This window comes from Parambassis ranga, chromosome 1 (assembly GCF_900634625.1).
Source record: "Parambassis ranga chromosome 1, fParRan2.1, whole genome shotgun sequence".
NCBI lineage: Eukaryota > Metazoa > Chordata > Actinopteri > Ambassidae > Parambassis > Parambassis ranga.
The window spans coordinates 10732694-10758781 of record NC_041022.1 but is presented as its reverse complement, the minus strand read 5'-3'; the positions used below and the strand labels follow the sequence as shown (position 1 = coordinate 10758781).

The following is a 26088-nucleotide window of genomic DNA, read 5'->3' as shown; positions in this document are numbered from 1 at the left end:
ACAGCTGACATAATGCAGCTAAAAGCATTTGTGTGTTGTTATTGTTGACTTAGGACCCCGTCTGTGTTGTTACAAACATCAATGCAGTGTATTTATTACTTTTATACAGTGTAACCCTCAAACAAAGCTGTCACTGAACTCTAGAATAAGACTATTATTTCCATACATGCAGACCCCCAAAAAGTCAAACGCAAAATAAGTCATTGACTGTTCATGAAATTCAGTTCAAAAGTTTAACTCTTAGTGTAAAGAAAAAAAGATCAGGGAGACCATGTCTGAAACTTTTCACAGTAATTATAACTTTTCATATATTTTTTTACTTTACCAGTTCAATTAACAAGCTGAAAGAAGAATCTACAATTATCAGATGAAACCTGAAAAAAAAACTTGAAATTACTTTGTAATTTGGTGCTGAGCATGATAAATTAATTTTCTCTTCTGTTGTTAAAGGGCTGTTCATTTTTTTAGTCCAATTCCCTCGAGGAGAAAGTTAATATTGCACAGATTGAAAAAAAGAAAAATAAAGATCTTGATTTGCTTGAATTTGAGTATAATGACCACAGCACATCACACCTTAAATAACAGCTCTGCATCAGTAATAAAATAAAAACATCTTGATATGTTCTCTGCAATTGGGTAAAAAAAAAAAAAGTTAATGTATTAGCATCAGCAAGGACAATATGGACACACACGTTATCAGCACATGTAATAATGTGTGTCCATATAGATGATTAACCTACAATTTCAGAGAAAATATGTTTTATGTGTTGTTTGTTGAGCTGGATGCTGCAAACCAGCAGTGACCTTGCCCTCAGTGTGAGGCCTGAGCTCATGTATTCAGACTAAGCAGTCCGTAAATGCAGGAAAATATAGATAAGCACAAGGTTTTGCTGTCATGCTGTCATAAATGTCACCTCACCCTGTGACTGAGTTTTCTGGTTGCTTCAAATTAATACTAAATATCTGTGTGCCTGCAGTGACCTGTGAATCACGAGTCCCACTGAACAGAACACTGCGGGCACCTTCCATTTACAGAGAAAGACCCGAACGGCAAAACCTCACCACATCACTGTTGACGCTGACATGTTCCCACATGTGTGGGCCAGTAAACAATGTCATCATACCCTGTTTCTATGGCTGTCTGATGAAGAGAGCTGCAGGGACCGCACACCTCCACAGACAGACAGACAGACAGACATTCAACCAAACATGTCTGTGGACATGAGTGAGCAGATAAATCAGTTGAAACCTTAAAAGGTTTCAAGTTTAGGAGGATTTTTTGTTTTCAGTGTTCTATTTATCTTCTATATATTAAAAAAACATTCTAAGATAAAGCAAAAACTACAGAAGAGGATTAGTGCCACTGAAATTCTGACTTTTTTCAGAATTCTGAGAAAATTAGTTTTTATTTCTTCAGTGGCCCTAATCCTCTTCCATAAAAAACAAACTCATGTGATTATGACATTCTTCTAATCAGTATTTATAATGAAAATCATATAATCAGCTGTATGTACATAGTGTATTCAGTGATTCTATTTTTCCCCTGTATTGTGGCCTGCTTCATACACAACAATCTACAAAGCATAAAAACCTTGTGAAATTGTACATATTCCATCTCCAGAGCAGTGTGAACCTAATTTAGACCGCTGCAGGTTATAATCAATTAAATCAATATCAAGTTTCAAAACCATCTAAACTAACTCGCCAGCTTTCAAAGGAAAAACGTTTACCTGGACTCTGAGGTTGTGACATTCATGTATGAGTACACAACATTTTCTCTTCAAAGGATACAAATTATTGTTCATGAGTGTTTATTTTAAACCTGCTCAGCTTGAGCAGGTCTATTCCTCTTAAATACCCACAGGCGGTTTATCTGGAGCTTGTCCTTGTAAACAGTTTTAGAAAGAACGGATGCTTTCAGCTGGGTACTTGGCTGATATTTTAATGAACTTAGTCCATAAAAAGTGAACCTACACATGTAGCTCTCACGTAAGTTCAGTCATGAAGACTCTATTTCACATCACCCACCTCTTATCTCTATCTGCTTCCCTTTCCCTCTTCACCATCCTTGCACTCTCTTTCACTGCGCTGCACTCCCTCTAGTGACCTCGCACATAGTCAGGTGTTTAATAGATGGCATCTCCCTCACCAATCAGCTGTTGATCCATCCCTCTCTTGCCCAATCATAGCGTTGCAAGAAATTTAAAAGCCTCTGTCTCATCTCCAGCTGTCTCTTGATCAAATCTGGCAACCCTCCTCCACCCCAAGCACCTCCCGATCCATGCAGTTCAAGGTCTCCCCTCTTATACTCATACTCACAAATCGGTCTGAACCACCGAGAGTTTAGACACAAGGACTTAAGTCTGGCACATTGGAAATGAGAGGGTTAATAATCTCATGAACACTTTCAAACTCCAGCAGCATCACAAGGTAAATGCTGCCTGTCAAACTGTTAACATCGTAGCATAATTTTTGCCTTTATGATTGGAAATGGCAATTTCTCATATCTATCTGAGCATGTCAGAGCATGAATGCAAACCATTATGTGAGTGGGTGGCTCAAGCTGAAGGTTATTAGTCAAGTCTCAAAATAAGGGCTGTCTGTCTGTCTGTGTGTGTGTGTGTGTGTGTGGATCTGAGGCAACAGATTCCCCTTTCTCCTCTGAGGCTAACCTGAGTGATTGAATGACAGGGGTCACATATGACACAGTACAATTATTACTTATTATTATATGACAAATACATTGATGCAGAAATCTAAACACTTGAGAGGGATTCTAGCTGTGACGTCTGTTTCTTAATGTTTGCTTTAAGAATGTCACACAAGCAATTGGCAAGCAATTAAAGGAAATCCCAAGGCAAAGTCTTTTCATAGCGGTCAAAAAATTTTGTAAAATGGGTACCCAGCAATGTCGTCAGTCCCTGAACCAGTGTGCATCAGTAGCTCAGAGAGACGGGTTGTGATATAAGGAAGTGTAATTACAAGAAATGTCAGACTAAGAACTGTTGCTATTAGATATGACAGTCATTTATTGTGATGCTTAATAGAAAATATATCCATGAACAGCAACACATACAAAATATGCACAATTTGAATTTTTATGTCCCTCCTGTCTCCAGCCTCTATTCTTCACCATCCACCAAGCTCAAGTGGGTGCTTGACATGCCAGGACAGAACAGACCAAGCTTGTGAAGAAGAAGGCAGCCTCTCTAGCACCTTTTGTTTTTTAACAGGATCATAGAGGTTTTTTTCATGCAGTCGGTACCACACTGACACAGTCTTCAACCATTTCAAAGAGAAAATGATGTGGTCCACTTCGTCGGGCCACCTCGCCGGCTGTCTCCCCACTGCTGCTGCGGAGACCCGGCTTCAGGTGTCGCTGAGAGAGGAGCAGCTCCAAGGTGTGTGCAGAGTCTGCTTTTGAGGAGCTGGTGCAGGAAGCGGCCAGGTGCAGCGGCGTGAGCCCGCCATTAGTCTGGGCATTTAGGTCAGCTCCGTGCTGCAGGAGATGACTCACCACAGTGACACGGTTCCAGCGACAAGCACTGTGAAGGGGCGTCCAGCCATCAACAGTACGAGGGTTGACCATGGAGCCGTTGGCAAGTAGAGCAGAAACAACTTCAACATGGCCACTGTATGCTGCACGGTGCAGTGGACTGTAACCATCTTCATCACAGCTGTGCACCAGTGAGGGGTCAGCAGTTAACAAACCGTGGACTGTTGAAAGCTGAAAAGTCAGAAAATGACAAAGGCGACATCTGAAATTTTATAGGTGATCTCAATCCATACTACAGAGCTGAAAAAGACACTGGTAAAAAAAAACATGACTAACATAACATGTTGTTTCTCAAGTTCCTTCTAAGTAAAGTCCCCCACTCAACAGACATAGCACATTGTCAAACAGGTGTCTGAAATACCTGGCTTCTTTCCTTGTATGTGTTGTGACAATGCTGAGGAAATCCAATAAATTAAATCTTTCCTCAACATCAGGAAAGTTCTTCAGTAGGATTTAAAGATGAAGCATTCTAGAAAAGACTAATGCACACACAAACACATCAATACTGCTCAGTCTAAATGTAAAAGGTCAGAACTTCATGAAGTGCTCACATAATGTTATGCCTGTTGCTATGCAAAGGTTTGCGTGGATGAAGTTTCCGTGGATGAAGAGACAAGTAAACTGCGCTGCACTTGTAAAATCAGCAGAGCGCCAATTCTAATGTTATAAAAAAGACTGAATCATGGTCTCTTGCAGAGTTAAGCTTACAGCTGCACAGGTTATTTAGAACACCCCGCAGTGAGGCATATACTTCAACCTATGGCAGAGAGCAGTGATATACTATATAATATATCATGAGGTGGTCAGGTTAAGGTGCCCTACTGAACACAGAAAGCAACAACAGACTTGGTAAGAGGCTTCTGCTGAATGTGAGTTATGTTAGTGATGCACAACACTTAGCCAGTATAAGTTCAAAAAAGAAAAGATTGATTGAAGAAAGGGAAACAATTAACTGTGATGATTAAGCTTCACTTTTAATTAGTTTAATTGTCCTCAGGCTGCATTGTTTTTCAGAGCTTAGTTTTAGAGTGTATAAAAAGCATCCATGCTCTGTTTCCCTCTTTGTCATTCATTGCCTTGCCATATGCAAAGTCACATTTTTCCATTTTCACTAAATCTTGTGTTCATTAAGAGTTAAATGTTGACCTTACTGCCAGTCACAGTGCCTTATAATGGGTTTTTTCCACTTCTGGCTTGTTTTGTGTTAAAAAAAACAACAACTTCAATTTCAGTTAAATTTGATTTAAATAATCGAAATTGTCTCTGAGAACTACACAGAAACACAGCATGTTAGCCCTGAGCAGACAGATAAGGCAACAATGGCAAGGGAAGAAGAACAGAAGAAGAAGAAGATGGCCGGCTGCATAAGGGAACGGAGGGGCCGATGAACTCAACATTCTTTCATATTTCCCCTCAGGGATCAATTAAGTATCTATAATTGTGTGTGTTGTTTAAAAAATGGCAATGTACAATGCAAGACACTAAGTATAGGAACTAATCGAAATGAACAAAGCACATGTGTCCTTGTTATTGAAAAGTAAGAAATGATTACAGCTTATTCATGATGACATTTTTTCATAAATCACACTCAAAGAAAAAAACCCAACAAAACTGTTAGCCAACACCCGGTACAGCTGGGTGTTCTTATTACACTGCTTTTTGAGGCCTTTTCTTGTTTTTGTGTGTGTCCATGGGCTTGCTCCTATATCTACAGAATGTAAATTAAGCATGCATGTTCACTATTGCCTCAGTGATGCCTGGCTGCTTGCTTAAACTAGTCATTAGGGGGTTGTAAAACAATCAGATTTGTCACAGTAATGGACACATCTGCACTTTAAGCTTTAATAAATTCGCAGTCAGTGCTGCAGATCCCACTGAAATTTTTAAGATTAAGATTAAGATTAAGAAACCTTTATTAGTCCCACAATGGGGAAATTGCATTTTTGCAACAGCATACAGACAGCAAGGGATAAGTTAGGAAAAAGATATATACAATATAAAATAGGCTACCAATAAAAGATATATACATTATAAACAGTTTACATATTTAACAGTTATTGCACAAAAAGGAAAAATAATGAGAAGGAAGACAAGACTAGAGGAATAAGCAGATATAACTGAACATGAATATGTCCCATTATGACAGTATGACAGAGACTAGAGAAAAAGAATGTTTTTCTAGCTAAAAGTTCATAGAGTTGAAGGCTTTGAGACATAGCAGCATAAAAAAACTACAGCTACTATACAAAATTGAACCTTGAGAAACAGTTTGACCTGCATGAGATACTACATTGATACTGTTACAATTATCCAAACCCTTGGATTTATATAACCCTGGGATATTGGTAAACAACAAGAAAAAAAAAAGAACTTACACGATTTTTTTCTGCCGCCCACAGAAGGAGCTCCTGTGGTTGACTTTTGAGAGCTTTCTCCTTTTCTAGATACCACTCCTCACTGCGGTCACCCTCCTCTGCCTCCTCTTCTTCCTCAGCATCCTTGCTTCCAGCCCAGAGGCTGCTGGCCCCTCGGGGGATTAGGTGTCCATGTGTGTCCAGGAGTTCAAGCTGGTTGAAATCTTCAGGAAACTCCATCATTGGCTGCTTTTATCAAAGAAAAAGACGACAGATTAGACATGCTAGAATACACTCACCAAAGGGATTGAGATGCACAAAAAGGCAATGTGTTGCAATAATAATCATCAATTAGTGTAACATTGTTCATCTAAACAATCAGAGGAATGTTGTTGCTCATGTATAGAAGTAGTGCCGTGGGCACCATGTATCGCTGATCAATGCAGTCTGCTCATTAAGGTGTTCCAACCAGAGCGCTGTGTAAAACTGAAATCCCTAAAAACTGAACTGCCTCAGGGTATTTCTTCCAGCCAGTTGGCATTCGTCACATAAATACGACCAGAAAAATGTTTATTAACAGTCCAGGTACTGTGGAGCTTATTTATGAGAAGAAGATGGTTATGCACATGCCTGTCAGAAGACTCACGTAAACAGAAACACACCCGACTGCTGGACTTGTTCGGACAAATACTGTTTTATTTTCCATTCGTTTAAATAATTGAATTTGGACAGATGCTTGTGTAATTATGTTCTGTAATTGTTTTACTGTTTAGAACTGAATATGTTCACGCTTCAAGAGGAGACACATAATTACTCTACATACTGTCTGGACCGTTTTCTCATGTAATGAGTATTTATGTAATTGTGGTAGATTCAGTAAGCATGAATGCATTGTCAGTTTTATACAAATACTGATTGGATTCCATCACTGTGCTGCTGCTGTGCTCTCACAGTGTTGGATATTTTGTCTGTGCTGGCTGCCTGCACCAAATGTTCTGCTTCTGTCTTTTAAAATACAGAATATTTCATCTGACAATCTGGAAACACCAAAAGTATATTTTACACACTCCCTTTTCTTTTCTCCACACTGCATAAGGACCCTGATTTAAGGTTCTAAATATATGAATGTGAAGACAGTGGTTAAGTGAACTGCAGTCAGGACCTTTTATTCATGCCCGATTATGTAATCTAAACTAGTTTAGGAGATTAACATTAGCAAGTGTGGCATGCAGGTTTAGACAACATGTTCACACACTGGCAATTAAACATCTAACAACATCCTTCACTTTGGTTCAGGTATTTTATTTTAGTTTATTTTGTAATGAATTTATCCCAGAATGGCCTGTTTGTATTGCTGTTTTTGGTTTAATACGAACACAAATTCCCTGCACATGTTAGCATTTTTGCATTCTTCCTTAAACGACTCCTGTACAGTTACAAAGATCCAGATCCAGTGTATAACCCCTGCAGCACCACCCTGTTGTAGTGTTTGTTTCCTGTGCTAATAGCTAACCAGATAACAAGCGCGTCTTTTACTTCCGTCAACCACACCACAATATGACGATATCAAAAATAAACATAACAGGTTGTTGTAGTAGCGTAGCATTTAACGAATAATTTGTAAATTCACTATAAAACTGTATATACATATATCAAATATGACAGTGCATACCACAGACATGTAGGATAAAATACCTGTACAGTTTTGGGTGCAGTTACGAAGGCTGAGGTCAGTGGGCCATTTACGGTGCAAACGATGCTAACAGCTACATATTTAAAACGTGCGTTTTTCAGAAACAAGAAGATTTAACGGCGTTAATGACTGGAAGCGGATAAAATACGCTCTCCCCGAAGTTAAACAAACCAAACATGTGTAGCGAGACTCATGGGATATGTAGTTGCTTACGAATTTAGCACGAGAGCGATAGACCTTTAAAAGACGACATTACCCACAAGCCCCCGCCGCCGTTTACTTCTTCATTGATTTAAATGTTGCCTGCTTGGAAGCTGCTTCCGCATGATATGTCACCTATCGGCCATTGTTTGCATTGAGCTAATCGGTTGGATTTGCAGTTACCATGTTAACTATTTGTGGATGTCTTTTGACACGCATATATACTTGTAAGATAATACTTATAATACATAATCTGCTGTATAGACTTAAAATTATCACATCAAGCTATTAATGTGAGTGCATACATTTACAACACATGCCCACTGTACGGTTAAAAAACACCCTCTGCTGAAGGGGGTGAGAGGATTTGTATGGTGCATAGTTAAATCCAGCAAATAAAGAGAAAGGGAACACAGGCACAGGCTCAGGCTCTAATTAGACAGAATTAGAATGCATTAGCATCAGGTGGATAGACTGCCTGGCTTTACTTGTTTCATTTTTGTCAGAAAAGTGACAACAAAATCATATTTTAGGAGCTCTGTGTCATTCATGTATTTTTGTGTGCAGTACTCAATGTGCATACACATGCAGGTCAATCTGAGACTATGGTGTGACTTCACACTTTCTACTTCCTTTATAACAAACAATTATGCAAAGTCATAATCAATGTGTATGTCAAACAGTTTATTAATTCTTTAAAAGACGTGGCATAAATTGTAACTAATGGCCATGTCTGCAGTGAATCCGGGACTCTTAAGTAAACCATTTTATTATTCAAATCATGTTCTTATTTTCCACAGTTTGTAGCAAGCCGGCAAGTGTCTGTCGTAGATAATCCTTTCCTTTGGTTATTAATATGTTTCTACTTTCTAGCTAAACTTGTGAAGTTAAAAAGATTCAAGGAACATTTAATTTTAAAAATTCCTTTTCTTCCATTACAAATTGTGACAGCCTTCAGTTCTTAAAACACAAGCGATACATGATTTGAAATAAAAAAAAATTCTCTTTGTATTTTTCCTTTATGCATGAGTGCACAAATTATTCAAGTCCTGTCATGGCTCGTTCTATTCATTCCTTGATTGCAGCCACCTGTTCCCAGAGCAGCATACCGCAGCATATTTCATATATGTGCTTAGTTGTCAAGCCTTTGCAGGATTTATAGAGGCTTCTGGCTGAGTGACATAACCCTGGAAATTGTTAATATTACTTTGCAAAACAACTCAGACCTGTAATGGTTGAATAGTTTTGGTAGTTCCTGTGATTGAAAAACACCATTTGGGCTCAACATTGCAGCTCCTTTGTGGTGAAACACCCTTTGGGTTCTGCAGTTAAAAAACAGGGCTGCATTAATTAATGTGTTACATCATGACAGTAGATTGGATGTTGGAGCAAATTTAAGTGTAATCTATATGGAGATAATTCATGATCACTAAACCAACAAGTTCAATGGCTACATGCAATCTGCAAAGGAGATGGTATCAGATTTGATATCAGCCAATATACAAAGCACAGCGATCTGTATCAATATTGAGTCACATAGAACCATGAATGGGGAAAAGAGTCAGGACTAATGACTCATGAGTGCTTGCTAGCTTAGGGGGCCACCAATTCCACCACGTACAGAGCAATATTGATGCATTACAACCTTTTGAACTTAGAAAAGGTGAAGGAGAATTCAGCTGACTGTGAACAATTGTGCAATCTCACATCATTTATAACCCCTCCATTAGTCTTTTCTGCACCAGGGACCTAAAGAATTTTTTGTCCATGTGTTTGCATCCTCTCTACACAGCTGTCACATTATGGTTAATGTAATTTGTAGTTTTGCTAATGAAGAAAAAGAACTTACAGCTCTGGCTCTGCTGAAGTGCCACGTTACTCATCAGGAGCAGCTTCCTGCTGAACCTGAGGCTGCTAGTGATCCATCCACCACTGTATAAACCCTGACAGGTGGTAAGGGACATGCACTTTAAATTATTACATAAGCTGAATTGAATCCTTATTTAAAGGATTAAAAATGCACGTCTGCCTGAAGGCGAATCCATCCATAGGCTGAATTTTCCTCATCCAACAGCACTTGATCACAGAAAAGGCAGAAAGCAGCTGTGTCCTGGACAAATTAAATCCAATTAGATGGTGTGTGTCTGCAAAAAAAATCCCAGCGGTTCAGTCTGCGACTTGAATGAGACATGGGTCATATTTGAGCTCCTGCAGACTCTCTGGGGAGGGAGCAGCATTTGATTTTCTAAACAGACATCTTCTTAAGTGCTAATCAATAAGCAGTGGACAACAAGTGGATGTGTGGACATGTAAGGTGTGTCACCACACCTCACCTCACCGTCATCGTTGCAAGTCAAATAAGTAAGTGTAAGTGTATGTGTGTGTAGACAGACATATTTGTCATTGGAAAAAATATCTGTTTTATCTCTTGTAATGCTCGACTACAGGAGCAATCTCAAAGTCCTCTCATGAGAGTTTTCTGAAGTAAAAGGTCATGACAAGATTCTCAGTTTGTCCTCTTGTTGCTGTTTACTTACTAGTGAGTAACCCGTGTTGCTTTTCCTATGTTAACTACAGGCCACTATACTTTGGACACATCTGTGCATCCAATGGTTTTTCTTTATTTGTATTATTTTCTACATTGTACACGAATGGTAGCTGCCTTTTGCTCTGATAGCAGCTTGGAATCTTGACAATAGCTTTCACCTGTACAGATTTCCAGACTTGTTGAGCACCTGTTGGCTGTTTTGCCTTCACTGTGCAGTCCAACTCATTCCAAACCTTCTCTGTTTGGGTTTAGGTTGTGATTCTGCCAGGTCATCTTACACAGCACTCTGCAGCTTGGTACTTAGCCTGGAGGTGTTTGGGGTCATTGTCCTGACGGAAAAACAAATAATGTAAGCAGAAACCAGATGGGATATGTCACTGTAGAACACTGTGGTAGCCATGCTGTGAAAGCGTCCCTTGAATTTGGAATAAATCACCATCAGTGTCATCAGCAGACCATAGCATCAAATACCAAACAAGCACCTGGGGCTCCATACTTCTGTGGACTCTCTCTCTCTCACACACACACACTCTCTTACACACACGCACACACTCCCGCGCGCCAGCACACCTTTGCGCTGCCGAGTCTCATCACACAACTTGTTGCTCATGCTTTCACACCTCTGCACCACCTCTCAGTGTCCGTGGCGGAGCAGCAGCAGCAGCAGCAGCAGCTCACAGTCCCGCAGCTGATTCACTGAAACGGGCGCAGACTGATACAATGCGCGCAGTGTGTGTTTGGGTGTCGGTGGTCCTCTGGATGAGCAGTCCTGACAGGGCAGCAGCAGCGGGACGTCGACTTAATGACTCCTCACTGCTGGGAGAGGGGATCTACACTTACACGGAGCGCCTACTTAATGTGTCGGGGCAGTTGACAAACCGCACTTCTAGATTTTTTCTACTGGACTTTGATGAGGGGATGCTGGAGGACTGGCGGTCCTTGGCCAGTAAAAAGAGCAGCAGAGGGGAGTCACAGGACGGCGGCGTGAAGGCGCTGCTCGTGGCCGCCTACTCTCTGATCATCGTGGTGTCCCTGTTCGGAAACACTCTGGTGTGCCATGTGGTGGTCAAAAACAAACGCACCCAGTCCGCCACCAGTCTGTTTATTTTGAACCTTGCAGTGGCTGACATCTTCATCACGGTCCTTAATACACCTTTTACTCTGGTAAGATCAGCTGTTTGTTTGGAAACTGCTGCGAGTGTGTGCGTGTGTGTGATTTATAATACAGTAACCTACAACTCAAATAGTCAGGCAATCTCCGTTTTCAAAGTTCCCTGACTATTTGTTCGGAATTTACATTTAGGCTACCTCAAAATACACTTATTTAATAAAAACTTGATCTTTAAATTTTGGCAGATGCATTGACTAATTCCCACAGAGAGCGAGAGAAAGAAGGAGGTCTAGCGCCATCTGTTGGTGTCAAAGATGTGCACAGTAAATGAAAATGAAAAACAAATATATATGTTTTGTAGGCTACTAAAAGGCATGATTTGATCCAAACATAGTTCAGAGTTTGAGATAGTGTTGACCCTTCTTCCCAGACTCAGAAACTCATCAATCATCATCATCATCCATATCAGGCTGACTTTGAAGAAACAAATATTGTAATCATGATCTCAGGATGGAATTGAGTGGAATAAAGCCAGCTACACACAAGAGGAGTTTTAAATCTGAACTGATTTTATAAATGTTGGAGACAATTTTTAAATGAATGAAGGCACACACTACTGGATTCAGCTAAGACTTAGGGGGGACTTATAAAACTCCATGTTCCCCAAGTTGTGTTGACATTTTTGGTTGCTGTCAGCTGTGGTTGGTCACACTTCCTGGTCTTTCTGATCTAACTGACTTATTGTGGCAGCTGCTGTCCAACCAGGAGATGTAAATATTTGATATTTACTGTTCAAGACTGCGGCGGCTCTGACTTACACAGGAGCAGTAAAATAATCATACTGACACCAAACACTTGAAAATGATTTGGACAGATAATCAGTCATGACAAGCCTAAAGACACAAATCATGTATACAATCCTCTAGTGTGTGTGTAGCCAGCCCAAGTGTAGTCAGTAACAGAGGTGAGGAGAGAGGGGCCACTTCCCTCAGAGCTTCATCTGAGAGAAGATTCACAGTCTCTAATAACCCCTGGTACATGCTTCAGACATGTAGTGGTGAACCTAATGGTCATTACGCTTGGATGAGAAATGATGGCTGGGTGAGATGAGCTCGTTCAGTTGATGCATGACCTGACCTGACGTGTGTGTGTGCTCTTTCTCAGGTCCGTTTTGTGAACAGTACCTGGGTGTTTGGAAGGACAATGTGTCACATCAGTCGATTTGTGCAGTACTGCTCGCTGCACGTGTCCACCCTCACGCTCACTGCCATCGCGCTGGACCGCCGTCAGGTTTGTCTGTCCTCGGAAAGTGTCTCGGTTTTATTTTTCCGATTTCCGGTGATTCATGGAGCACTCCTCTGGTCCCTGAGAGGAATTCATTCCTTGGCGCCTTGGTGCTATGTGCATAAAGGGAATAAAAGATGAATGTCAGAGGACCTCAAAGTTTCAGACCACCTTTGTTGATTTTAAATACATTTAAAAGGCTTACAGGCAAAATACATTTTTTTTATCCATGAATAGGAATGGTGTGTCAATTCAGGCTCCTTTTTGCATGCCAATATATGTTCCTCTACACACATTATAACTCGGCATGCTAACTTACACAGAGGTGAAGGATGCCATGCTGCAAAAGCATAACCACTATTTCAATCATGAGAGACTCAGCGAACTGAATGAGAAAGAATTTATTAATACAATAATTGTGAATGTGCATTGGCGTCCTAGACCCCGTCGTGAGGACCACATCCGAAAGGGGGGAAAGCTCGAGCGGAGAGGCCACTGATCCGAAGACCCCCCCGGGTCTAGACCTGGTGGTGGTGTAGAAGCAGGAGAAGGGAGACCTTGAACTGCGAGGATGGGGAGGTGCTTGGGGTGGAGGAGGGTTGCTGGATTCGATCGGGAGACAGCTGGAGAAGAGACAGAGACTTTTAAATCTCTTGCTACGTTATGATTGGGCAGGAGAGGGACAGATCGACAGCTGATTGGTGAGGGAGGTGCCATCTATTAAACACCTGACTATGTGGGAGGTCACTAGACGGAGTGCAGTGCAGTGAAGGAGAGTGCTAGGATGGTGAAGAGGGAAGGGGATAGAGATAAGAGGTGGATGATGTGGAATAGAGTCTTCATGACTGAACTTACGCTGAGAGCTACATTTATGAACTGATGACAACGGATATGTGTCATTTCTATTCTATTAAAATTCCTCCTCATTTTACAATTCAAACAATGCAGAGAGAGCTGCAAAGTCAACAAGTGGGTGCATGAAGTTAGGCTTCAAGCAGCCACGTGAATAGAAACCACCTCTGCACTAAAATCTAATTTCAGTTGTTCAAAAACAACCTAATAATATTAAAAACTGCGACAATGTGATGTGATATGATGTGTGATGAGGTGTGCGATGAGGTGTGTTTAGTGTGGATCTCATTATTTAATCTAATCAATAGCCAGCAAAAGAGTACCTCTGCAGTCCAATCAAAAGAGATGTTATACATTAAGACATGGACAGATTTGGTGCACATCTGCTCACATCTGCCTGAATTGTAACAAAAGACAAAGCAAAGAGGAGAACAATGTCTTAAAATGTCAGGCTGCTATCGGAACATTACATGTTATCTTCTAAGATCAATAATGTTGTATATTCCTGTTTGCTCTGGTCTCCCAAAAAATCAAATAAACAACATTACTTGAGCAGCCTTACATAATGCATGATTAACTAGAGAGAAGTACAGAGATGTGAAGAAGCTCTGATGGAGGCATTGAAGGACATCATTTCTGCTCAGACATGTATTTTAGCACTGAGAACAATAAGGGCTAATAAAAAAAGGCTCTTTAGCTTTTCTGCTGTAATGGCATGTCAGTGCAATCATGCATGTTTTGGTCATCTAACCAGGGTTGGCCTGTTTTTGCTGCAGTAGAGTAGAGCCCACTTAAAGAAGCCATTTCAATCTATTGTTTCATCCACATTGACACAAATCATCCTTTTTGTCTGCAAAATAGTTTTTTCCCCCAAAAACATTGTGCTTCATCCCAGGAGTCCCTCATGGCACCATCGCTTTATTGTGACGTGCTTCATTGCCGTCATGAATGTCACTCCCATCTCATTTTCCAACTTGCTGAGTTACAGTACAACAATTAGCAGAAAAACGGGTGCTGCAGGCATTAAACACAATTCCAATTGAAATCTTTTAGTTTGACGTATGCTGGTTGTCACGAAGCAGGAAAATTTGTTTCACTGCACTCAAAATTACTCCATTATTTTACATTTCGGGATTAGATAGGCTCTTTGAAGATGGGTTTGTGAAATGGAAATCTAAAGTGCTATCATAATGCTCCTTTTAATAGAAGATAAATTGAACATTTTTCAGCAACACTTAGCTGCATTTGAAAGCAACAATAAAGCTGTGAAAACACCCTCCTATTCTCCTCGCTGCTCTAACCGCAAGAAGCTGCAGCTTATTATAAGCAGCTACATCTAAGGCCACCGTGCAGGTATAGACTGGATCATTTTACAGAAGCATCTACAATGGGCTCCTTTCCTCATTGATGTCACCCTTCACAAAGAGATGCCAGAAAAACAAATTAAGAGTAATTGTATACGCACCAGTCCCCATAGATTTGTGTAAACCACAGTGAACAGTATAGAAAAGTATCTGTTTGTCGCTCTACTGCTGTTTCTGTTGTGATCTAACCTCGGATTTATACCGGCGGCCGTGTTTTTGTTGCGTCTTCAGTGCGACATCAATCCCCACCAGACAATCTGAGGTATCGGTTATCAGTGCGTATGTCACAAGCTCCTGTGAGATTCACAAAATCACGTAGTAATCTACCTGTTTAACTAATGGTTAATGTCCTGTCTACATGTATCAGGCTAGGTTACAGAGCACATTACTTAAAACTCTGATTACTCCATCAACACACATACATACAGGGCAGCTTCCCAACTTCCACTCTGAAAACAGTTGCTGCTTCTCACCCTGCCTTTTCCTTTCGGATGTTGTCGATTAAAAAGCATGTTATATTAATTAAAATGCTGTCACTCTACTTTCAAAATGAATCTCTCCTCATACATGGCTGTGGCTGTGTTTCTCTGCCAATTGCTGTGTTAAACGAGTGAGAGTTCGCTCATGGTGTTTAAAAAATTCTCTCTGGTGTTCTGCTGCCTGACCTTCCACCCGCTTGATCTGTTCGGTGCAAATTGACGCGCCTTGGGCACTACACAGCTTCAAAATAGAACCAGTGTGTATCTTTGGCGGAGCTTCTAGGACGCTTCTGATCTACACATCTGGTGTAAATACTATCTAACTAAAATGGAAGCGTTTCACAGCAGCTGTTGCTACGTTTATGTTACGCAGCCGGTGTAAATCAGACGTCAGAGGGTAAAACAAAGTAACGCTAAGTAACAGTTTTTTTTATCAACAGATGACCAATGTTTGTTTGTTCTTTAACCATCAGTGATGACCCCTCCAGTCCTATAGTAAATTGCATTGTGGGAGACTAGTGTCCATCACAATCATCTCACACGGTGGAATCTGTGCTTCAGACTGCTGAATTTGAAGGCAGAGGCTGTACTGCAGTGAAGTGGAATGAAATAATACACACTTGTGTAAGCATCCCATGATACCAGACATGTAGGATGCACCGGTGACTGTCAATATGCAGCTTACATAAAGGCTTTTATCTTATCAGGTAAAGAAGCAAGGGACACAGCTGTGACTGGAAAATGCTTGTGTTTTAGTACTGAATGTCATTGTAGGACAGCCATCACTGCTGGGTTCTGGTTCTGCACCTTCTCTCCTGCAAAATAAAATGACACAAGGCTCAAAGTCTTAAACATCAACAAATGAATAAATCTACTCGAGCACACACATGACAAATTCCACAGTCTCCATCCTTTTTTCTGCTCTTTCCCCTATTATACTTTTATGATGGCTGCCATCTAAAAGGGAAGCAGTCAGTCTAATCTGATCAAGTACTCTGTGAGCTGCATAATTTTCTCTGATGTTCCCCAGCTTTTTTCTACGTACTCATGCTCTGTATGCTGCTGCCTCGAAGAATCCATTATCATCCCGGTTTTTTTTTTAGCCCTACAAGGTTGTCTTATTAACACCAACTGGTGATGAGGTAAATGTAGCCAATCATCATACAGTGCCATGGTTAATACATGCACATATTATTGAAATAATCCGCAACAAACTCCAAATGTCCACGGTGTCAGCTCATTGAGTCACCTTGGGTCTGAAGTGGAAGTGGCTTTAGGACATGCCAGGAGATAATATGCAGTTTGTATGACCAGACATCATGGATAAGACCTGAGCTCACCCCTATCAAAAAAAAATCTGTAAGGTCTACAGCCTTACAGAGGTGACATTATCTGTCTTGTCCAAGACTAATGGACTAAGTGTAAATGTAGGAAAGAAGTGTGAGGCCATGAACTTATCAATCATTCCCTTCAGAACTTATGTATCTCAAACAAGGTGAATGAATGCTTGATCAAATACCAGAATAAAGTGACTAACAGAATATAACAGAATAATATAACTACTATGAGCAGGTTAACATGCAGCTCAACTCCTCTCAAACCAAACCACTTTGTGCAAACCACCTTCATCTATGTCAATCCCTCAGGGACTGAGCAGTAAGAGGACAGGTGCACATTTTCACCTTCAAAAAGAGTGGGACTTCAGACAGATTCTAATTGAATTACAAAGAATGAAGAATAAATCAAACTAGCAAACAAATGTGCCCTTAAAAGAAGACAACAAAATATATACCATACTCAAAATAAGGCAAAAGGAATGAGGAAGACAGACCTAACAACTAAGACAATAGGAGAACATATAAATTGGCTTGATCAAACCATTACACCCACCCTTCTCAGCCCAGGAAGTAATGACAAGTCAAAGACAAAGAAAAGGCGTTACGTATAACCAATAACAATTCAATGCGCACCTCATTTAGAGCACAGTGCACTGCCAAAACAACAAACACAAATAATGTGAAACTAAAGCAAAGAGAATGAAACTAAAATTACCATAATTCGGTGTGGCTTTGCACAGCCATCACACATTCCCTCATCCACTACTAACTTATCTAGATTCTGCTGTAAACTTGAGAGGGATCTCATCAGACCACAATATCAATAAGCCCAGCTGCATATCAGAAAATTCACTGTAAGACAGCACCCCATGCTCTGCTTCTACTCAGCATGTTTTATCAGTGACAGCCTGGTACAGCAGAGATGAAAAAAATACACCAGCAGACTGTCAGTATGTCAAAAATCACAGGTTTCCCACTGGCTCCTGTAATAACATCCCCATCCGAACACTGAAAGGGAAATGTAACAGGAGCACTTAAAATATTTCAGCTTTTAAAACAAAGACAGTCTCATATACTGTCTCCTCCGGGGACATTACTAGTACCTCTATAAACCTGTATATTGGAACACTTATGTGTAAATGTTGAACATATGCTGTATAGAGTGCTCTCCATGCGTCATTACAGTAAGCTGAATTCAGTGCAGCCTCACAGAAGTGCAATGGAAACATAGTTGTCCATCATGACGTATAGAGAGCCAATCATCATGCAAATGATCACGATTAATTATTAGAACAACAACAAGATGATAATGATGTCAACATTTCACCGAATGGATACAATGTAACTTCGGTTATGACTGTTCTAATGAGACTTGTGCTACTGGAACCAAATCTAACATTTTTTATAACCTTTGGTTAATCGTCTTTATCTTTTAATGAAATGCATTTTAAAATGTCAGCTGTGTTTTCTCCATCAGTGTAGCAATGATTGCACGGGTCAGATGTTGGGACACACTTACTGATCCAAGAAGACCAAGCTGGTGTTTTTCACATTTTAGAACAATCCTGAAGACATCAGCATTAAAGGGTGCATTTACATCCATGTACCGGTAATGAGAAAAAAAAAAAACATTTATTCTAGGCCAGCTCCATTTGTGCAGAAACCAGTTTCATCATGTGCCTGCGCTTTTTTTCAGTCTGTCATATGTTGAACTGGCTGCCTTTAGGATGTGGCTTTGTTTTTTTTGTCTTTATTTCGTTAAAATATAGAACCCTAAAGAGAGAAACATTGAGCTTAAAGTGACAAACTTCAGATGGACTAACTCGTACATTTGCAATAGTGATTTATATAATAGACGCATTGCTATGAAACACATCTTGTTGGTATGACACAACCATACATTGATAAGGCAGTGAACACACACATGCTTCCATTAATTCCTCCACTCACAGGGTGCACGTCAGTCTATTACTGTGTTGTTGAGATGGTTGTTGAAACTGAAAAATAGATTGCTGCTAGCTGAATGGTGGTGGTGAAGAGCTCTGACCTTCACAGGTTTCTGGTTTGAATCTCTACCTATGGAGCCTTTCTGTGCGGAGTCTGCATGTTCTTGCCTGGGGCTGTGTGGTCACCCTGTGACAGACTTGCAATTTGTCCCAGCCTCTCGCCCACTGACTGCTGGGAGCGGCTTCAGTGACCCCGTAGCACAGGACAGAACAGCTTAAGACAATGGATGGCTGGGTGTTGCACAATATAAGTGACTATTTGTGTGGCCTACAACCTGAGTATTGTCGCCTTATTTACACACTCACAATGACTCTCGTAGAGTTTTCACCACCTGTTTGTGAATTTCTCCTGTGGGGGACTAATAAAGCATTAACTCTCTTTGTGTATCTTCTTTTAATGAATCATAATTTATTGAGATAAAGGCAAATCTTCTCACCCGATTGGCTAAATTTTAATCACACATCTTGGAATCAGCTGAGAAAGAAAATACATCTAATGAACTGAAAGTGTTTTTTTTTATCAAGTATTTGATCTTGTTATTGTGGAGAGGAGCACTATGCTTGAGTTAATCTTCTCTCTCATTATACTCAGGGAAACGAGAAGATTGTGACTCAGTTGCTTGAACAATCAGTACCTTCAGTACAGCAGTGTGATTAAAAGTGTCATTCACAGTGAACAAGTGCACCCTTGCTAACATTTAATCATTTTTGTAAGAATAGGTTGTTGTTTTCTTATGCAGGTCAATAAACAGCACTTTAAAGATAACATACACTGGCTGCACTAACAGTGGATGAAAAATTCAATAAATTAAATAAATGATCGTTCTCTCTGATAAACATGTTTCAGAGATTATTGCTGTTGATCCGTATTGTGTGTTTTTCTCAGGTGATTTTGCATCCTTTGAGACCTCGCATGTCTCCAGCACAAGGAGGTGTTTGGGTCACTGTTATCTGGATAATGGCCAGCTGCTTCTCCCTCCCACATGCCATCTACCAAAAGCTCCTGACTTTTACATACAGGTAATAAGGAGGAGAGGTGTAATGAAGTTAGTGACTGAGACATTCCACTCTCTCATCTGTTTTCTTATCCTCACCAGTAACGAGAAGGAGCGGAGCCTGTGTGTCCCAGACTTCCCAGAGCCGTCAGACGTTTATTGGCAGTACATTGACCTCCTGACCTTCATATTGCTTTACATGCTTCCACTCCTCATTATCACCGCCTCCTACACCACAGTAGCCCATCGGCTGTGGCGCCACAATGCCATCGGTGACACCACAACGGCTCAGCACGCCACCCAGAGAAGAAAGCGGCGGCGAACGCTGGCCATGTTGCTTGTGGTAGTAGGAGTATTTGCGGTCTGCTGGTTCCCCCTTAACTGTTATGTGGTGCTGCTGTCCAGTCAGGCTATCCAGTCGTCTAACGCCCTGTACTTCTGCTTTCACTGGCTGGCTATGAGCTCCACCTGCTACAACCCTTTCATCTACTGCTGCCTGAACCCCACATTCCGCCAGGAACTCCGGCTCCTCTTCAACAGGTGCAGGAGGATACGGAGGCCAGAGGTCGGGTTGGAGCCAGAGCGCCGTCCTGCCGTCGCATGCGCTCCCTGTCACAGAACTGCTTGGCCTGATAGCAACCATTCCTCGAGGCCGAGGCATGCTTTATCTCACTCGGGTCAGGCCTCCTTACAGCGGAGTAACGCTTCCTCCAGTCAGTCCCACAACATGAAAGATGCACATGTGCTCTTCACCGCAAGGCAGGCCTTAACAGGGCGGACTGACATCCTCTCTGTGGAGCCTATTGTGGCAGTGAGCTGACTGGAGACAGCTATTCTGATTGAGAGCTGTTAATTGTTTGGAGGATATCATCCTGATCCACAGAGAGATGTTTAGCTGGGCCAATACAGGATTTTTTAATAGAGCGGAGAAGGCTCATAATACTGCAACTACATGGTCATGGCTTCTATTCCCTTTGGGGAAACTATTCCCTATTTGGAGCTTTGATCTTTTTCATGTGGACTTTTGAAATATTGAATATTAAAGGACTCTCATTCTCATGAAAAATAAAAGGTTTATTTTTAGCATACAGAAGGATATTTGAACGAACTGAAAGACTCATTTATTGCCACACAACAGGACATGAATTCTAAAAATCATGTTGAAACGTCTGGCTGTGTTATCGATTTCTACAACTGTGTGTCTTTTAACAACCTTCACAGACAGGGCAGTCGCATTGTTAATTGATTCTCATTCATAATTTCTGTGAAAAAACTGTGGAAACAAAACTGTGAAATGTTTCTATGAAAAAAAAAAAACAAAAAAACTGAATCTACTCACCGAAACTGTCTTTATAATTTTTGTGAATCATTCTGCACACAATGGACCAGATTTTCAGTAGTTTATTTACCCAGTAAAAATACAATCATCTTTTCACATGTGTCTGCATGTTGTTTCAAACCTATTACACCGCCCATACTATTAAATCATTTACCCAGAGGATTTATAGTGTGCACAGAAAAAAGAAAGGACATGTTGTGTCCTTGGTGTCCCTGGCGCAGTATTTGAAAGCAGGCACAGTTAAATACTACCATTAGAGTACATGTTTGTCTCCTGTGTAGGTGGGCTTTGTGCTGTATGATGTAGATGTATGATTTTACTTTGCAGCTAAAAAAGTGTTCACATGAAGTACAGCGTCTGGTGACAGACTGGGTTGAAGCACTGCAGGATGGTAACCTGCAGCTGGGACCTCCATGGCTGGAAAAATGAAGCCACAAGTCCCAAAAACTGCTGTTCAGTGAGAGGCCACTGGAGGCTCGCTTGTAAAAAGGATCCAATGTAAACTCACATGGCAGAAAACACCATGTTGTCTTTATAAATAAATCCTGTTGACCCTTGGTGACCTTTGCTCGGAAGCCTCTGGGATTATAAATGTCTGTGAGGACTCTCAGTCATTCAGGAATTAAGTGTATCTAAGTGCTAAAACGAACATCTTGCTGTGTGGATGCAGCTACAAGCTTCAAGGCAACGATTAAGAACCGATACATGGACCAATGCAGCAAGTGACAAGTGCCAATTTCTGGACTATTCAGAAAAGTACTATCACACACAAACCAAATCAAAGCAGGTAGAAGCAGCTGTGACTCCCCTGTAGAATGTTTACTGTATTTATCAAACACAAGAGCTCTCATATACCATTTATATGTAGATTATAGAGATGATTCATCACACATTCATCACATATGACATCTTCTCAGGGGTGACAGATGGTCAAAAGGAAATGAAAGAATATATAATATATATAATATGTATTGCAAATAACAACTGTGAGTTATTTATTCGTTCAGGAAGCAGAAAGTGTTTTGTTTGGCATCAGGTTAACATTTTCGAGAGCACATGCAGAATGAATACAACCATCTTTTTAAATACGTATTTCAGTCAGATAAAATGTAAGTAAAATATCTTTGATTGTTGATTTTATACAAAAAGGAACCAGCATTTTAATATGTGCCCATAGGAGTTACCAATATAAGAAAAAGCTTGGAGAGCTCTGCATGCTAAAGACATATAAACTACTCACATACCAGTTTTCCACCTTATTCTGTAGGCCTATAACAACTGTAAAAAGCTTGCAGATCAAACAACAAGCCTGATTTTTTTGCCGTGACATGCGGATTCTCTGCTCAGGCATGGCTGTTGAGTGCAGATTTTCTTTTTCTGTCTATATCTCAGGTTACAAGAATAAGCCCACTGTCTCTGCAGACATTTTTAAGAATGTGTGCAACAATTTCTGAGACTTCTTTTCAAAGGCAGAACCACAAAAGACTCAAGTGAAAGACTGCCATTTGTGTGTCTGTACAAATGTTCTGGCCTTTTTTCATGTGTTTACAGGCTTACTTGTACTGGTAGGATCCCTCGATCAATATATAAATGTGTTTTTGGACGCAACGGGAACATAATGTACTCTGTCTGCTTGTCATCTCCACCATTATTGTACAATGTCATGGTATCACAACAGCAATGACAAAAGTGTATTTATATATATTTATATATAGAAGAGTTTTGTGACCTGTTGTCATGACAATCGACAGTTCAGTAAAAGTGTGAATGGCAGTGAAACATACTGAGGTAATAATAACATCATTGTGTTTTATGTAAATTAAAAAAGGTAATGATGATAAAATAATATACATTTATAGCTATGTGTTTGTGGGTGATGGTGACTGTAAATAATAAGTTTGAAAAAAATAAAATCTTGATGTCTCCTAATAATCTCGTCAGGTGATGTTTAAAGATGTATTTTTCATTGTCAGTCTCTTAGTTTCTTGCTGTTTCAATGACACCTTTTTCATCTCCAAGATAAAAATCAAGGAAAAAATGCAATTAAATGTAATCGTAAACAATTGCTTTTAGGTTCAGTTTTGTCTTCTTCCTTTCTTTGCTTGCTGATTGAAGAGTAACAGCTTGGATTATTGACGCATTCATAACGCTGAACAAAGAAAGTCAGCTGTTCAAACACTGATGCACTTTCAAACAGAAAGAACAATACCCTTTGTGGTTCAACAGAATCAAAATTATGTACACAAACAACTTATTCTACATTGAAATAAATGTCTATTGTTTTGTTATATAGCTCAGAAATCATCCCTTTCACTCAACATCTTTGAACACAGTCTTACGTTTGGTCTGACTGCTTTGTCTGTACTTTTTGTTATGGGTTACAGCAGGAAATTACTGTTAGAAAAAAACCTCTAAAACCTGTGTTTACGCCTCTTTAATTCAGATTATTGTGTCCTGCTTTAACCCAACAGGTAGTTAGGCAGTGTATTAGAAAACAAAGAGAAGGAGAGATTTACTTTCACACTTCTTTCAGTCAGTAATTGTAACAGTTGAGGCAGCCAATGGTGTTTCACTCCAAAACTGGGAAACAATCCAATCTGACTACTACTTACAATAAGACAGTGAAAGAAAAAAGGTTGGGCTTTTTTTAGGCACTTAAGGCTATTGCAAAATTGAAAAGGGATATTTCTCACAGTTGTATTTTAATTGTAGATTTTTTATTCATGAGCAAGACACTAATCTCACAACCCCAGAAAGTAAGAGGCGGCAGAAGAAGAAAGAAGAAGAAAATCCAACAACAGTTTCCACACTATTTATATCCACATTGAATATTGTGAAAGAAGCGTTGTACACAGACCTCCCTTTTTTTGAGGAAAGCTGGAAGTTCATTTGTACGGAGCCCCTCTGATGACATGGTCAAAAAACAAATAAATCGTGACCACAAAATATGTATAACATGTGCACGAAATACTAATAACAATACAATAACAATACTAATTCATGGCCACGAACTAGTACTTCGTGCACATGTTACACATATTTCGTGGCCACGATTTAGTTATTTTTTTACCACGTCATTAGAGGGGCTCCGTACATTTGGATCTCAACAGCGCTGCATGACAAACTGACAGCACACCACTAATGCTGGAGGTTGGTAATTGCACTTGCAAAACTAATTATACACTCTTCATTTAGAACTCTGGCTCTGAAGCAGGAAGCAGAGTTCAGTTTGTGTGACAGTAGATGACTTTGTGCTGTATCTAAGGGCCGCTTCAAGCATCGAGATGCATTGGCCGCCATGAAGCGTGCTTGCTTCACAAAATGTGTGAAGATAAAATAGGGCGAGGAGGCTGCTAGCCCCTGTTGCACGAGCAATGTATTGCATTTTACGAGTTGCCCGGCTCGCTTGCGTTCAATGTGTTGACTACGAAAGGAAATGTGTCACTCGTGTGCGTCACTCGATGACCTCTGCCATAAGCCTAAGATGTTACCAGTAATGCTCAACAGTTGACTTTTGCTGCCAATGTTTGGGTGGACAATCCACGGGATTGAAGTCGTAAGAGAGCTGAGCCGGCCTGCGGGCTGTACTTTGCCCATGTTTCTTTTAGACTTTATGACATGAATTTAATGTCTAAATATGAGCTGTAAACGTAGCCTTCACACAAAAAGCAAACTGAGCTTTTTTATATTGACTTGCATTTGATCCAAAATCCAGGTAAATCAGTCAGTTTTTATTACAGTCCAGCTGAGACTTTTTCTCTTTAAAGTGCTTTTCTGAGTTTTGTAACAATTCAGGGGAACCAACTGTTTTATATTGTTTTTATTGTAGAGCCGACATGACAGGGCTATTGTATCTATTGGAAACTGTAACAAAAGCATCCATGAATTTAAAGACTCATCTACTTTTAAACGCAGCGCAGGAGCTTCTGCTTATCTTTCTTTCAGCAACAACAAATAAAGTTTTCAATGACTATGATACTAAGAAGTCTTTTCATCCACACTGTAACATCAAGCAAACGCTTTAAATGTGAGATAAGTGTAATAGAAAAATATCTATTCCACTATGCTAGGAACTGAATGTAACTGAGACTGTACCCACCCATGTATGCATCCCATACACCAGCAGCAGCATCACACTCTAGGGGTTGCGTTTAGATCTTGTTATGCAATGTTTATCCTGTAAGAAAAATAACACGTGATAAGATTTTATAATCAACTAAAGGGTCTTTGCACATGAACTAAAGGGTGTTTAGTGTTCGTACACTTTAAGTTGATCCACTTTTGGGGACCCAAAACCCCAATGTATGCAGCTCAACAGCATTCTGGATATCAGGATCAAAGGGAAACAGGCACCACAGCATGGTCCCACGATGTCACCTGGCAGCCTCCAGGGTTTTATGCCAAAACTATATATACTTGTATTTTTCAAAGGAGCTTTATAACATAATGTTGGACTTTCAAGGCTAAGCAGAGGACAGTGCATAGGAATAAGACGTGACCTCGCAACAGACAGATAGCTGGATTCTGTCTGCTGTGGCTTTTCTTTTATTTTGGGACTGTACACATAAGCTTTAGGCCACCGATGAAGAAGGCTGGATACAAGCTCCTTAATCCTTAATCACAACACAAAAGGAAAAGGAAAACAGTAAGCACCCACTGGGCAAACAGATGTAGCAGTGAACAATTGACACAGACCTTGTTTGTTGTTTGCTGGTGTTATTGGCATTTGAATCAGGGGTGAACAAGATACGAGAATGTACAAATTCGATTGAATATAACAGAATGTGCTAATCATCCGAAAGGGGAAGAAAGGATGGTGAATCTGATGAAAGAGATTTCCCCCTAGGGTCTAGACCTGGTAGAGGTGGAGAGGAGCTGGATGAAGAGGAGCATAAGAAGCTGAACTGACCTAGAGGAGGACTGAGGGTTCGATCTGAAAGGAACTCTGACAGCAGAGAGGACAGAGAGG

The 26088-nt window shown here is 40.4% G+C and overlaps 2 protein-coding genes across 3 annotated transcripts; one reads left to right on the top strand and one right to left on the bottom strand.

Annotated features, from left to right (window-relative positions):
- Nucleotides 1-2301: 2301 nt before the first annotated feature.
- Nucleotides 2302-7784, bottom strand: ankrd49 (ankyrin repeat domain 49). 2 transcript variants are annotated; one of them, XM_028404867.1, is made up of 3 exons: nt 7606-7784; nt 5932-6159; nt 2302-3727 (listed from the first exon to the last, which is right to left on the bottom strand). In XM_028404867.1, the coding sequence occupies exons 2-3, from the start codon at nt 6151-6153 to the stop codon at nt 3251-3253; spliced, it is 699 nt and encodes a 232-aa protein (XP_028260668.1). In that variant the 5' UTR covers nt 6154-6159; nt 7606-7784; the 3' UTR covers nt 2302-3250. The 2 variants fall into 2 exon arrangements, with proteins under 2 accessions (XP_028260668.1, XP_028260660.1); XM_028404859.1 differs by having other exon boundaries at nt 5932-6156.
- A 3486-nt stretch (nt 7785-11270) lies between these two features.
- gpr83 (G protein-coupled receptor 83) lies at nt 11271-20600 on the top strand. Its single transcript, XM_028414316.1, has 5 exons — nt 11271-11516; nt 12628-12753; nt 19672-19805; nt 19883-20473; nt 20540-20600. Exons 1-5 carry the CDS (start codon nt 11271-11273, stop codon nt 20598-20600), a joined length of 1158 nt encoding a protein of 385 aa, XP_028270117.1.
- Nucleotides 20601-26088: the final 5488 nt, after the last annotated feature.

Bases quoted from the DNA above. Each gene is read 5' to 3' on its own strand.
- ankrd49 (XM_028404867.1), bottom strand. From the start codon at position 6,153: ATGATGGAGTTTCCTGAAGATTTCAACCAGCTTGAACTCCTGGACACA. The intron at 3,728-5,931 runs GTAAGTTCTTTT...CTGACTTTTCAG, and splicing joins GGGCGGCAGAAAAAAATCGT to CTTTCAACAGTCCACGGTTT.
- gpr83 (XM_028414316.1), top strand. From the start codon at position 11,271: ATGCTGGAGGACTGGCGGTCCTTGGCCAGTAAAAAGAGCAGCAGAGGG. The intron at 11,517-12,627 runs GTAAGATCAGCT...GCTCTTTCTCAG, and splicing joins TTAATACACCTTTTACTCTG to GTCCGTTTTGTGAACAGTAC. The intron at 19,806-19,882 runs GTAATAAGGAGG...TATCCTCACCAG, and splicing joins CTCCTGACTTTTACATACAG to TAACGAGAAGGAGCGGAGCC.